Source organism: Hemitrygon akajei, chromosome 12 (assembly GCF_048418815.1).
Source record: "Hemitrygon akajei chromosome 12, sHemAka1.3, whole genome shotgun sequence".
Lineage (NCBI taxonomy): Eukaryota > Metazoa > Chordata > Chondrichthyes > Myliobatiformes > Dasyatidae > Hemitrygon > Hemitrygon akajei.
The window spans coordinates 6,667,375-6,682,114 of record NC_133135.1 but is presented as its reverse complement, the minus strand read 5'-3'; the positions used below and the strand labels follow the sequence as shown (position 1 = coordinate 6,682,114).

Below are 14,740 nucleotides of genomic sequence, written 5' to 3'. Positions count from 1 at the left end.
AATGGCTACAAAATCAGAATCAGAATTGGATTTATTCCCGTAAAGATTTTTGTTTTGTGGCAACTGTACAGTACAAGACATTAAAAAAAAACTAGTAAGGGTTAAAATAGTGTAAAGGAGGGACAATGAGGTAGTGTTCATGGGTTCATTGTCGATTCAGATATCTGGTGGTGGAAGGGAAGGAACTGTTCCTGAATCGTTGAGTGTCTGTCTTCAGGTTCCAGTACCTCCTCCCTGATGACTGTAATGAGAGATGGTGAGGGTCTTTCTTGATGGATACTGCACTTTTGAGGAACCACCTCTTGAAGATGTCCTTCATGCTGGAGCTGGCTGAGTCTACAACCCTTTGCAACCTCCTGTAATCATGTGCATTGGAGCTTCCGTACCAGACTGTGATGTAATTAGTCAGAATCCATTGTATATCTGTAGAAATTTGTAAGTGTCCTTGGTGATTTACCGAATCTCCTCAAACTCTTAACAAAGTACAGATGCTGGCCTACCTTATTCATGATTGCATCAATAAAAAGAGAGAGTGTCCCAGATAGTGAGAGTCCTCACTTACCTCCCACTGGTGACATTGCTGCTAACATCACAGTGATCTCCGCTGTTCTTCCTCCAGGGTTGGAGATGAGCTGGGTGGACAGACCTCCAGAGAAAGTGCGGAGCGGTGAGGAGTTTAATGTCACCTACAGCGTCAGTGCTTCCGATGGTTTCTACCACATGGCCGTCACAAACGGGATCCTGAAGCACAGGTGGGTGTGCTGCACTGAAACTAGCCTTTGGGCCCGTCCTGTCTCTGCTCTGATTTAAACTGCACATTGTCCATACCGTTCCATTCTCTGTGTGTCTGTCTCAGTAAGTAGCGCAAAAAGAGAGTTACAGTGAGGAGGTGTTGTTGGGTTCATGGACCATTCAGAAATCAGATGGCGGAGGGGAAGAAGCTGTTCCTAAGAAGTTGAGTGCGTGTCTTCAGGCTCCTGTAGCTCCCCCCTGATGGTAACAATGAGAAGAGGTTTGTCCCAGATGGTGGGGGACCTTCATGCTGGATCTACCTTCCTGAGGCATTGCCTTTTAAAGATGTCCTCAGTGGTGGGGGGGGGGGGCTAGTCCCCAGTTGAAATTGGTTCTGCAAATCTGTTCAAAATGGATAGTTACAAATCATGTGAAAGCAAATGTTGAGATTAGACCATAAGATATAGGAGCAGCATCAGGCCATTTGGGCCATCAAGTCTGCTCCACCGGTTTATCATGGCTGATTTATTATCTTCTCAACCCCCAATATCCTGCCTTCTCCCCATAACCTTTTACACCCTAACTAATCAAGAATCTATCAACCTCTACTCTGATATATACCCAATAACGTGGCCTCCACAGCCGCCCGTGGCAATGAATTTCACAGATTCACTACCCTTTGCCTAAAGAAATTCCTCCTCATCTCTGTTCTAAAAGCACTTCCCTCTTTTTTGAGGCTGTGCCTCTCGTCCGAGACTCCCTAGATTAGAAGCCAGTTACTTGTTACTTTTTCAGTCTGGTATGATTTTTTTCAGAACAAGATTGATTTGAATGTGATTGTTCCCTATGGTAATTCACAAATGCACTAACTGTTCTGAAAAGCTGTTGTGCAGGTCATTTCTGTACAGAGAATGTATTCAGCAGACCTATTTAGTATATTGGTTTCGTTGTAGATTTTCAAAACAAATTAGTTTTCATTATGAAGAAAAAAGACAACTGACTGATCATTGAGATGCCCTGTTCACCCCCATCACTTCAGAATATCAGCTAAATAAATGCTTTTAAGTACAACATTGCTGTGGTACAGAGGGTATGAGACCCCCTCCTCTGCCTGTTCCTGGGCATGGTCAACTTGGGCATTCACAGGTCATGAGCCATCAAGCTGCCCGGGCCTGTATGTGCTGGAGCTTAGGAAAATAAATGTCATTGAAACTTAGTGAACTTTGAAAGGTCTGGGTAGAGTGGATGTGGAGAGGAAGTTTCCGATGGTGGAGGAGTCTAGGACCAGAGGCCATAGCCTCAGAACAAAGGGACGCCCATTCAGAACACAAATGAGGAGGAATTTATTCAGCTGGAGGGTGGCAAATCTGTGGAATTCATTGTCACACACTCCACTGTGACTGTGAAGGCCAAGTCATTGGGTACGCTTAAGGCAGAGGTTGATAAGTTCTTGATTAGTCAGAGAGTCAAAGGTTACGGGGAGAAAGCAGGAGAGTGGGGTTGAGGGAAATAATAAATCAGCCATGATGGAATGGTGGAGTAGATTCAATGGGCTGAATGGTGTAATTTTGCTTCGTAGTCTTATGGTCTAATTCCAATGAATGTACGAAACTGCAGGGAGTTGTGGGCACAGCTCAGCACATCATGGGAACCAACCTTTCCTCATTGCCTCAGTAAAGCAGCCAGCATAATCAAATACCCCACCTACCTCGGACATTCTGTCTTTCCCTGTCTCCCTTCGGGCAGAAGATACAAAAGTCTGAAAGCACATAGCACCAGGCTCGAGGACAGCTTCTACACCACTGTTTTCAGACTCATAAATGGACCTCTTTCATTTCATTTTAAAATTGATTTTATTCATTATTATTGAAGACTGACAAAAAAGATACATTAAGTCAATATGTCATTATGTACAATAAGGAATTAAATTAACAAATAGCTGATTAACAAAGCTAAGCAATATATCAATAATAATAAGAAAAAATAAAGTGTTAAGAATACTTTTGAAAGAAAAAGAAGCAAAAAAAGAACTCCTCCTAACTAAAAAAACCCCTACTAACTGGAAAAAAACAAAAATACAAAAAAAACCAATTGGGAGTACAACCCCGGAGCTATACATCATACAAGCTTCCATAGAAAAAAATCAATCCGCCAACTCAAATCCACTTAAAGAAAAATCGGAAGGAAACCATATTAATTAACTCAAATCAGATGATAGTAGCGGGCGAATGAACCCCACCTTTTCTCAAAATCGAATTGAGGATCAAAAGTTCGACTTCTGATTTTCTGCAAACTAAGACATAGCATCACCTGAGAGAACCATTGTATCAAAGTAGGAGCAGAAGCATCTTTCCATTTCAACAAAATAACCCTTCTGGCCAATAATGTAATGAATGCAATTACATGTTGGTCTGATAGAGAAATACCATGAATATATTGAGGGATTATACCAAATAAAACTGTCAATTTATTAGGTTGTAAATTAATTTTTAAAACTTTAGAAATTGTAGAGAAAATAGACTTCCAAAAATGTTTCAGTACAGAACACGACCAAAACATATGTGTCAATGTGGCTGTCTCGGTTTTACATCCGTCACATTTAGACAGGAATGTCTAAATTAGGAAACATTTTAGACAGTCTCTCCTTTGTCAAATAGTAACGATGTACAATTTTAAATTGAATTAAAGAGTGATTGGCACAAATCGAAGAAGAGTTAACCGACTTCAAATCCCGCAACCAATCTTCTGTTATCAGGGTCGTGTTAAGCTCTCTCTCCCAATCTTGCTTAATCTTAAGTGAAGGGTAATTGTGCTGTTGTAACAATAAATTATAAATTTTCCCAATAAAACACTTCTCTAAAGGATTCATTTAAAAAATAATATCTAACAGCTCAGAACCTTGTAGATACGGAAAATTACTTACGTATTTTTGTAAGAAGTGTCTGACCTGAAGATATTGCAGGAAATGTGAATACGAGAGAGAGTATTTAGTTACTAATTTCTCAAAAGACATCAATCAGCCATCTTGGAACAGATCCGTGAAGGAATAAACTCCTTTATTCCTCCAAAGAAGAAAGGTAGGATCACTTAATGAAGGTTTAAATAAATAATTTTGATAAATTAAACTAAAAAGTTTAAATTTTTTGAGATTAAAAGAATTACAAAACTGGAACCAAACTTGTAATGACTGCTTAATCACAGGACATAAATCTAAATTAGTAATTTTGGCCAATTGTACAGGTAGAGAAGCTCCTAATAATAAGGTTCAGTGAAACAGTTTCACAGCATTCAATTCCAAATCAGCCCAAGGTGGTTTTTCATTTCTATCAGCCCAATATAACCAAAAACACATATAATGTATATTAACAGCCCAATAATACATTATTAAATTAGGCAAAGCAAGACCTCCATCCTTTTTTAATTTTTGTAAATAATATTTACCAATTCTTGGTCTTTTATTATTCCAAACAAAAGATGAAATAATAGAGTCAACCTGATTGAAAAACTTCTTAGTTAAAAAAATAGGGATATTTTGAAATACATATAAAAATTTTGGTAAAATCATCATTTTAACTGCATGAATTCAGCCGGCTAACAAAAGTGCAAAATAATTGCTTCATAAAATCCACTAAAGGAACCAAATTAGCTTTATAAAGGTCTTTATGATTTTTAGTGATAATAATACCTAAATATTTAAATGAGTCTGTAACTCTAAAAGGAATATCATCATATATACAAGCAGAATCATTTAGGGGATATTCCATTATTCCTTCTCTAATGTTTGGAGACTGTTAAATGTTATATATTCATCCTTTTCTAAGACTCCCCAATGTTTTGTCTTTCTTGATGCTGAAAAGGCATTTGACAGAGTTGAATGGAAATACTTAATGTTTTAGAGAAATTCGGCTTTGGTATTAATTTTAATAAGTGGATTAGAATGATATATAAAAGCCCCATTGCTACTGTTATTACTAACAATTGCAGATCTTTTTTTCCGGCTTTCTCGTGGTACGAGACAAGGATGTCCGTTAAGTCCTTTGTTATTTAATTTGGTGCTGGAACCCTTGGCTATTGCACTTCATGAAGCTAAAGGTATTCATGGAATTCTCATAAATGGGACTGTTCATAAGATCTCCCTTTATGCTGACAATCTCTTAGTTTATATTTTGAATCCTGAAGAATCCATTCCTAGTTTATTGAAACTATTAAACGATTTTGGAAAGTTTTCGGGATATAAACTAAACCTTCATAAAAGTGAATTATTTCACCTCTTTTATAATAAGATGAACTCTTGGCCTCATAATCTACCTCATTATGACTGTAGACTTTATTGTTTTTCTGCCAGCCCCTTTTCAGTACATTTATTCTGTATTATTTTTTATTTTTAATTAGATTAAATTAGATTAACTTTATTTGTCACATGTACATTGAAACATTGAAAGATACATCACTTGCATCAAAGGATGTGCTGGGGATGTGCGAGGGTAACCATTCTTCTTGCAAGAAGAAGGCATGCCCACAATTTTACTAACCCTAGCTCATGGGAGGAAACTCACTTGGTCACAGGGAGCACGTTCAAACTCCTTACAGACAGCGGTGGAAATTGGACCCTAATCTTACAGCTGCTACTGTGAAGTGTTATGCTAACCATGCCACCCAACTTATCTAGCTCGTTTTTAGTAGCTTTTGCATTGTTATTGATTTTATTTGATTAGATTTGATTGGATCATCTTTATCTGTCACATGTACAGTACATTGAAACATGCAGTGAAATACATCGTTTGTGTCAATGACCAACACAGTCTGGAGACGTGCTGGAGCCAGCCCACAAGTGTCACCATGCTTACATAAGAACAAAAGAAATAGGAGCAGGAGTCGGCCATCTGGCCCATCGAGCCTGCTCCGCCATTCCATTAGATCATGGACTCATCTCAGCTACCTGCCTTTTTCTCATAACCCTTAATTCCCTTACTATGCAAAAATCTATCCAACCTTGTCTTAAATATATTTACTGAGGTAGCCTCCACTGCTTCATTGGGCACAGAATTCCACGGATTCACTACTCTCTGGGTAAAGCGGTTCCTCCTCATCTCTGTCCTAAATCTATTCCCCTGAATCTTGAGGCTATGTCCCCTAGTTCTAGTCTCACCTACCTGTGGAAACAACTTTTCTGCCTCTATCTTATCTGTCCCTTTCATAATTTTCTATGTTTCTATAAGATCTCCTCTCGTTCTTCTGAATTCCAGTGAGTACAGTCCCAGGTGACTCAATCTCTCCTTATAGTCTAATCCCCTCATCTTGGAATCAACCTGGTGAACCTCCTCTGCACAGCCTCAAAGCCAGTATATCCTTCCTCAAGTAATGAGACCAGAACTGCCCACAGTACTCCAGGTGCAGCCTCACCAGCACCCTGTACAGTTGCAGCATAACCTCCCTGCTCTTAAATTCAATCCCTCGAGCAATGAAGGCCAACATTCCATTTGCCTTCTTGATGGCGGGCTGCACCTGCAAACCAACCTTTTGTGATTCATGCACAAGCACTCCCAAGTCCCTCTGCACAGCAGCATGCTGCAGTTTCTTACCATTTAAATAATAATCTGCTCTTTCATTTTTCCTTCCAAAATAGATGACCTCACATTTACCAACATTGTACTTCATCTGCCAGACCCTTGCCCATTCACTTAACCGATCTATATCTCTCTGCAGACTTTCCGTGTCTTGTGCATAATTTGCTTTTCCACTCAATTTAGTATCATCAACAACCTTAGATACGATACACTAGGCCCCCTCTTCCAGATCGTTAATGTGTATCATGAACAGTTGTGGGCCCAGCACCAACCCCTGCAGCACTCCACTGATTGCCAACCGGAGTAACATCCATGTATAAGGCTATAAAACCATAAGACATAGGAGCAGAATTAGGCCATCTGGCTCACTGAGTCTGCTCCGCCATTCAATCATGGCTGCTTCTTTTTTTTTCTCTTCCTCAACCCCAGTTCCCAGCCTTCTCCCTGTGTCCTTTGATGCCATGTCCAATCAAGAACCTTTGAACCTCTGCCTTAAATATACCCAATGACCTGCCCTCCACAGCTGCATGTGGCAACAAATTCCACAAATTCACCACCCTTTGGCTAAAGAAATTTCTCCGCATCTCTGCTTTGAAAGGGCACCCTGCTATCCTGAGGCTGTGTCCTCTTGTCCGAGACTCTCCCACCATGGGAAACATCCTTTCCACATCTATTCTGTCTTGGCTTTCAACATTCGAAAAGTTTCAATGAGGTCCCCGCTCATCCTTCTGAATTCTAGCAAATACAGACCCAGAATCATCAAATGTTCCTTGCATGATAAGCCTTTCATTCCCAAAATGTCCTTGTGAATCTCCTCTGGACCCTCTCCAATGCCAGCTCATCTTTTCTAAAATGAGGGGCCCAAAACTGTTCACAATACTCAAGGTGAGGCCTCACCATCACATCCTTGCTCTTGTATTCTATACCTCTTGAAATGAATGCTAACATGGCATTTGCTTTCCTCACCACTGACTCAACCTGCAAGTTAACCTTTAGGGTGTTCTGCACAAGGACTCCCAAGTCCCTTTGCACCTCAGATTTTTGGATTTTCTCCCTGTTTAAAAAATAGTCTGCACATTTATTTCTACTACCAAAGTGCACGACTGTACATTTTCCAACATTGTATTTCATGTGCCACTTTCTTGCCCATTCTCCTAATCTGTCTAAGTCCTTCTGCATCCTACCTGTTGCCTCAACACTACCTGCCCCTCCACCAATCTTCAAATAATCTGCAAACTTGGGAAAAAAGCCATCTATTCCATCATCTAAATCATTTATATACAGCATAAAAAGAAGTGGTCCCAACACCGACCCCTGTGGAACACCACTAGTCACTGGCAGCCAACCAGACAAGGATCCTTTTATTCCCACTCGCTGCCTCCTAGCAATCATCCAATGCTCTAACCATGCTAGTAAATTTCCTGTAATACCATGGGCTCTTAACTTGGTAAGCAGCCTCATGTGTGGCACCTTGTCAAAGGCCTTCTGAAAGTCCAAACATACAACATCCACTACATCCCCTTTATTCATCCTCCTTGTAATCTCCTCAAAGAATTCCAACAGGTTCGTCAGGCAGGATTTTCCCTGAAGGAAACCATGCTGACTTTGCATTATCTTATCCTGTGCCCTGTATCCCAACTCTCTGCTTTCTATTAGTTAACCAGTCCTCTAGCCATGCTAATACATTATCCCCCAACTCTATCTTACGGATAAGTTTTTAATACTTCCAGCACTAACCTAGCATGTCCACAACTTACTAGCCCTGACCGATACATCTTTGGACTGTGGGAGGAAACCAGGGCACCCAGAGGAAACCTGCATAGTTACTGGGAGAACATAGAAGCTTCTTACACACTGCAGGTCCCCCTGTTCTACCTCAATGCACTGTGTAATGACCGGATCTGTATGAACAGTGTGGAAGACAAGCTTTTCACTGTATCTCCGTGCCTGTGATGATGATAAAGCAGTACCAATGACTGTCTTTTGGGAGGGAGCACCTTTGCTGAAAGCTCACTGGAGACCTCCTCAAACTAGGGGGCGCTGTAGGAGATGGAGTGTAACTTGGACACATATGACACTTCAGTTTTAGTGGTGTCGGTATCTTAAATGCATTAATGTGAAATTCCTTCTTCCACCAATATTCCACCAATCACCTCCCAGCTTCTTACTTCATCCTCCCCTTCCCCACCCACCTGGCTTCACCTCTCACCTTCCTTGTCTTCCATCCCCCCCCCCCCCAATCTTCTTATTCCAGCATCTTCCGGCTTCTTCCCTCTTCCTTTCCGGTCCTGATGAAAGGTCTCAGCCCGAAACGCCAACTGTTTATTCATGTTCATAGATGCTGCCTGGCCTGCTGGGTTTCTCCAGCATTTTGTGTGTGTTGCTCTGGAGTTCCAGCATCTGCAGAGTCTCTAGTGTTTGTATTAATGTGAGTGCTTGTTTCTCCTTGCCAATACTTCAATGTGTTTCACATATGTCTTGTTTCCTGCTCTTTGGCGCAGTAATGCGAGTGAAGCCAAACGGTTCTGCGAAGAAAAGGACTGTCCTTCGAACTGGAAACATGCGACGGAGCACAATTGTTGCATCTACCACGCAAACATCCACTCCTGTCCAATGGCCTTCATGGTGTGTGCTTTCTTTAAAGAATAATTTCATGGTTTACAACATTTGGATGAGGACACAGCAGGATGTAGGTCATTTGGTGAGACCCAACATAGATTGGGGAGCTGCCTTGCTGAGCACCTTTGCTCTACCCACAATTTCCTGGCAGCCATCCATTATCATTCCAATCCCCATTCCTATTCTGACACGTCAGTCCATGACTCCTCTACTCCCAAAATGAGAGCACTCTCAGGTTGGAGGAGCAACACCTCTTATTCCATCTCCAACCTGATGGCATGAACACTGATTTCCCCAACTTCAGGTAACTTTTTCCCTTCCTTCTTCCACAGAACTTAGAACCATAGGACATTACAGCACAGAAACAGGCCTTTTGGCCCTTCTTGGCTGTGCCGAACCATTTTTCTGCCTAGTCCCACTGACCTGCACCTGGGCCATATCCCTCCAAACCCCTCTCATCCATATACCCGTCCAAGTTTTTCTTAAATGTTAAAAGTGAGCCCGCATTCACCACTTCATCTGGCAGCTCATTCCACAGTTCCACCACACTCTGTGTGAAGAAGCCCCCCCCCCCATGTTCTCTTTAAACTTTTCCCCCTTCACCCTTAACCCATGTCCTCTGGTTTTTTTCTCCCCTAGCCTCAGTGGAAAAAGCCTGCTTGCATTCACTCTATCTATACCCATCATAACTTTATATACCTCTATCAAAACTCCCCTCATTCCTCTACGCTCCAGGGAATAAAGTCCCTCTTTCCCTCTTCACACTTCTCCATTCTGGCATCTCTCTCACCTCTTCTCCTCACTTACCTATCACTTCGCCCTAGTGCCCCTTCTCCTTTCCTTTCTCCCATGGTCCACTCTCCTCTCCTATCAAATATCTCTTCTCCAGCCCTTTGCCTTTTCCACCTATCACATCCAAGCTTCTTACTTCATCCCGCCTCCCTTCCCCACCCACCTGGCTTCACCTATCACCTTCGAGCTTGACCTCCTTCCCCTCCCCACCTTCTTATTCTGGCTTCTTCCAGCTTTCCTTTCAGTCCTGGTGAAGGATGTCAGCCTGAAAGGTCGACTATTTATTCCTCTCCATGAATGCTGCCTGACCTAATGAGTTCCTCCGGCATTTTCTGTGTGTGGCTCTCGATCAGTTGGAAATTGGGCCTAAGAAATGGCAAACAGCGTTTAATCTGGGCTAGTGTGATATCAAATGTTAGAAGAAAGTTTACAGTAAATGGCGGGACCCTTGAGAGAATTGATATACAGGGGGATTTTCAAAGTTTAAAGTATATTTATCATCACTGTGTGTATATGTCAACCTGTACTACCCTGCAATTCATTTTCTTGCAGATATTCAGTGTAGAACAAAGGAATACAATAGAATCAATGAAAAACTACACACAAACACACACTGACAACCAATGTGCAAATGCAGAAAAAAAACATACAATAATAATAATCTGAGAACGTGAGTTGTAGAGTCTTTGAAACGAGTCCATAGATTGTAGAATCAGTCGGAGTTGAGGGTAAGTGAAGTTATCCCCACTGCTTCAGGGGTCTGATGGTTGAGGGGTTACAACTGTTCCTGAGCATGGTGTTGTGTGTCCTAAGGCTCCTGTACCTCCCTCTCAATGGCAACAGTGACACGTGAGCCAGGTCTGGATGCTGGAGGATTTTAGGGTATAACACACTGAAAATGATAACACAGTTAGAAAAGGTGGTAGACCTGCCTTCATTAATGGGGTGAATCAGTATAAGATCCACATGGTTTCAATGAGGGGTGACCTCATTGAAACCTATCGAATTTTGAAAAGCTTCGATAGAGTGGATGTGGAAAGGATGTTTCCTATGGTGAGGAAGTCTAAGACCAGAGGGCAGAGCCTCAGAATAGAGGGGCATTCTTATAGAATGGGGATGAGGAGGACTATTTAGCCAGAGAGTGGTGAATCCATAGAATTTGTTTCCACAGGCATCTGTGGAGGCCAAGTCATTGGGTATATTTAAGGCAGAGGTTTATAGATTATTGATTAATCAAAGCATGAGGGGATACAGGGGGAAGGCAGGAGACTGGGGCTGAGAGAGAAAATGGATCAGCCATGATGAAAAGGCAAAGCAGACTTGCTGGGCCAAATGACCTAATTCTGCTCCTATATCATGAGGTTTGATGGTCTTAAGTCAGGTTGCAGCTGTTTAAAACTGTTAGGCAGAAATTCTGATGTCCAGTGGGGCTATCCTTGGACCAGGTTTGATATATCATCAAAGACTCTAGTAAATTTCTACAGATATACTGTTGTTTATCCCAGGAATGACAGGGTTAACATATGAGGAGCATTTTAGGCTCTCTGGAGTTTAGGAGAATGAGGAGGGGATCTCATTGAAACCTATTGAAGTTTGAAAGGCCCAGATAAAGTGGATGTGGAGAGAATGTTCCCCATAGTAGGGAGACTAGGACAACCTCAGAATATAGATGAGGAGGAATTTCTTTAGTGAGAATCTGTGTAAGTCTTTGCCACAAGCAGCTGTGAGACCAAGTCAACAAGTATATTTAAATCAGAGGTTGATAGGTTCTTGATTAATCATGGTGTCAAAGGTTATGGGGAGAAGGCAGGAGAATGGGGTTGAGAGGGATAATAAATCAGCCATGGTGGAATGGCAGAGCAGCTCGATGGGCTGAATGGTCCATTTCTGCCCCTATGTCTTATGTTGTGACCAATCAATTTTTTAAAACTTTGGTCAGGTCTCATTTGGAGTATTATGTTGAGTTCTGTTTTCTCTGTGACATGAAGGATGTTGAGTGTTCAGAGTGGGTGCAGAAGAGGCTCACCAGGATACTGCCAGGAATGGAGAACAATCCAGTGTATTTCCGGCACCTATTCTGTCTGTGTATGTTAACCTCCACATCTTCTTTGAGCTTCCCCTCTCAGCTTAATGCACACCCTCTAGTATTTGGCTGAATTTTTTTAATGTGGGGAGTTCCTAGGGGTAGAAGCACAAGAGCAACACCTAAGGTACTGGAGGAACCCACCAGGGTAGGCAGCAGAGGCCATAAAACTCCTTTACCACATTGTCAACTTGTGAGGCCGCTTTCAGGGAGCTATAGAGTTCAAAGTAATTTTTTCTCTCTAAGAGCTTATATGTAACTAAATACAACTCTGAGATTTATTTTTAGTGGACATTCACAGTAAATACAAAGAAACAACAAAACATCAAACAAAATAATAGTAAATAAATATACAATAATTATCGAGACCATGAGATGAAGGGTCCTTGAAAGTGAGTCCACAGGTTATGGGAACAGTTCAGTGTTGGGGTAAGGGGTGAAGTTAACCCCTGGTTCAAGAACCAGATGGTTGAGAGGTAATAATTATTCCTGAACCTGGTGTTGTGGGTCCTGAGGCTTCTGTACCTCCTTCCTGATGGCAGCAGTGAGAAAAGACCATGTCCTAGATGGTGGGGGTCCTTCTCAATATTTACAAATAAATAAGCAATAATTACTTTTTTTTTACTTTTCTTTTTTATTTTTACAGTTTGTTGTTTTTTGCACATTAGTTGTTTGTCTGTCTAATAGGGTATTGTCTTTCATCATCATCAGGTGCCATGTCCACTTTGAGCTTTGACTGCCATGGCCCACACACTCCTGTTTGGGCTCAAGTGGATCGATTCATTGGTATTCATTTTCAGTTCTCTGGCTGCTGTCTCCATCGTCATTTGTCTTTGCCTTCCTCTTGCTTTCTTCCCTTCAATCTTTCCCATAATTACCGAGCATTCTAACTCCTCTTTCCTAATCACATGTCCAATGAAGTTACGTTGCCTTTTCATGATCTCATACATTATTTCTCTTTTTGTGCTTGTTCTGTTCATGACATCCTCATTAGATATTCATTTCGTCCGTGATATTCTTTGCATCCTCCTCAAAAACCACATCTCTGCTGCTTCAATTCGTTTTTCACTGTCTTTCACTGTCTCTATTATGTTTCTTGGATTTACTGTGAATGCCCACAAGAAAACAAATCTCAGGGTTGTATATGGTGCTATATATGTATTTTGATTAAAAAATTTACTTTGAACTTTTGTAGGTTTTCCCTTCAAGGGCATTGGTGTTTGCAGACTGGGCCATGGTGGAACCAGTCAATACACTCTCCACTGCACATCTATAGAAATCTGTCAAAGTTTTAGATGACATGCTTAAACTTTGCAAATTTCTCAGCAAGTAAAGGAGCTGCCGTGTTTTCTTTGTAATGGCCCTTCAGAGCTGGATCCAGGACCTGGACCCCACTAAATGAAGATAAGCATGTAGCCCTAATGAGCTGTTTCTGTTGAATGTGGCCACCTGTAATTTCAAGCGTTATCTGTTTCAGAAAAAAGGAGGGATCTGCGGCCCTTGGATTCCAGACGACGGGGAAATCATGACTCACACTGCGTCCCAAGCTGGAAAGATGTCCCAACGAAACTGGACCACCAAGGTACAAGTTCAGGTTCAAATTCAGTTACAAACAAGAGAACATCTGCAGACACTGGAAATCCAAACAACACACACAAGATGCTGGAGGAACTCAGCAGGCCAGGCAGCATCTATGGAAATGAGTAAACAGTCGGTGTTTTGGGCCGAGACCCTTCAGTGGGACTTGGAAACAAGGATGAGAAGTCAGAGTAAGAAGGTGGGGGGAGGGGAGGGAGAAATTAAGGTAGTAGGTGATAGGTAAAACTGGGAGGGGGGTGAAAGGTGAAGTTGATTGGTGAAAGAGATAAATGGCTGGAGAAAGGGGAATCTGATAGGGGAAGATGGAAGAAAGGGAAAGGTGTAGAGTACCAGAGGGAGGTGATGGGCAGGTTGAGAGAGGGAAATGGGAATGAGACATAGTGAAATGGGGCATCTCTTTTTCCCTTATTAGAGAGAGAGAGAGCCTGTGGTATGCCGAATACTGGGTGAATGAGTAGTCTTTGGGGTTCTGCAAGTCTGTGTCTTTATTGAGGCTTTGCTGCACATTTGAGTGCTCGGTGGGGGGTCGTTGCCTTGCTGCTACTTGTACATGGGAGGGGGGAGCTGGGGGGGGACTTCGGGGTTCTAACATTTAACTGTTGTTCATTCTTTGGGGTGGTCCTCTGTTTTTGTGGATGCTTGCGAAGGAGAAGAATTTCAGGATGTATATTGTATACATCTCTCTGACATTAAATGTACCTGTTGAAACCTATTGAAGAAGAGGGCGGGGTCAATACCAGAAGTTCAAGAAATCGATGTTCGTGCCATTAGGTTGGAGGCTAGTGGAATGGGAAGTAGAATTAAAATGGGTGGCCAATGGGAGATCCCACTTTCCCTGGCGGATGGAGCGTAGATGTTTGGCCAAGTTGTCTCACAATCTACATCAGGTCTCACTGATATACAGGAGGCCACACGGGGAGCACCAGACAGAGTAAATTACCCCAACAGAATCACAGGTGAGGTCTCATCCGGAGAGCAGATGAGGTGGAGACAGAGGAATTGAGAGAAGGGGATGGCATTTTTACTAGGAACAGGGTGGGATAGTCCAGGTATCTGTGAGAGTCAGTGGGTGTATAAAAGATATTAGTAGATAGCTGTCTCCAGAGATAGAGACAAAGAGATTGAGAAAGGGGAAGGAGTTGTTAGAAAGGGACCGGGTAAATTTGAGGGCAGGGCAGGGTGGAAGTTGGAGGCAAAGTTGTTGAAGTCAGCAATCTCTGCATGGGTGCGGGAAGCAGCACCAATGCAGTCATTGATGTAGTGTAGGAAAAGTTGGAGGGTTGATACCATTGTAGGCTTTGAACACAGACAGTTCCACAAGGTGACAACAGGCAGGCACAGCTGAGAT

At 42.1% G+C, this 14,740-nt stretch overlaps 1 protein-coding gene across 4 annotated transcripts in view; it reads left to right on the top strand.

The window, feature by feature from the left end:
• Positions 1-14,740, top strand: part of LOC140736693 (atrial natriuretic peptide receptor 2-like) — a 94,267-nt gene that overhangs the window by 12,180 nt on the left and 67,347 nt on the right. For all 4 annotated transcript variants that reach the window (XM_073062526.1, XM_073062527.1, XM_073062525.1 and 1 more), the window contains 3 exons: positions 620-752; positions 8,801-8,924; positions 13,271-13,375. In XM_073062526.1, the coding sequence (XP_072918627.1) occupies positions 620-752; positions 8,801-8,924; positions 13,271-13,375 (362 nt within the window). The remainder of the gene's footprint in view (positions 1-619; positions 753-8,800; positions 8,925-13,270; positions 13,376-14,740) is intronic.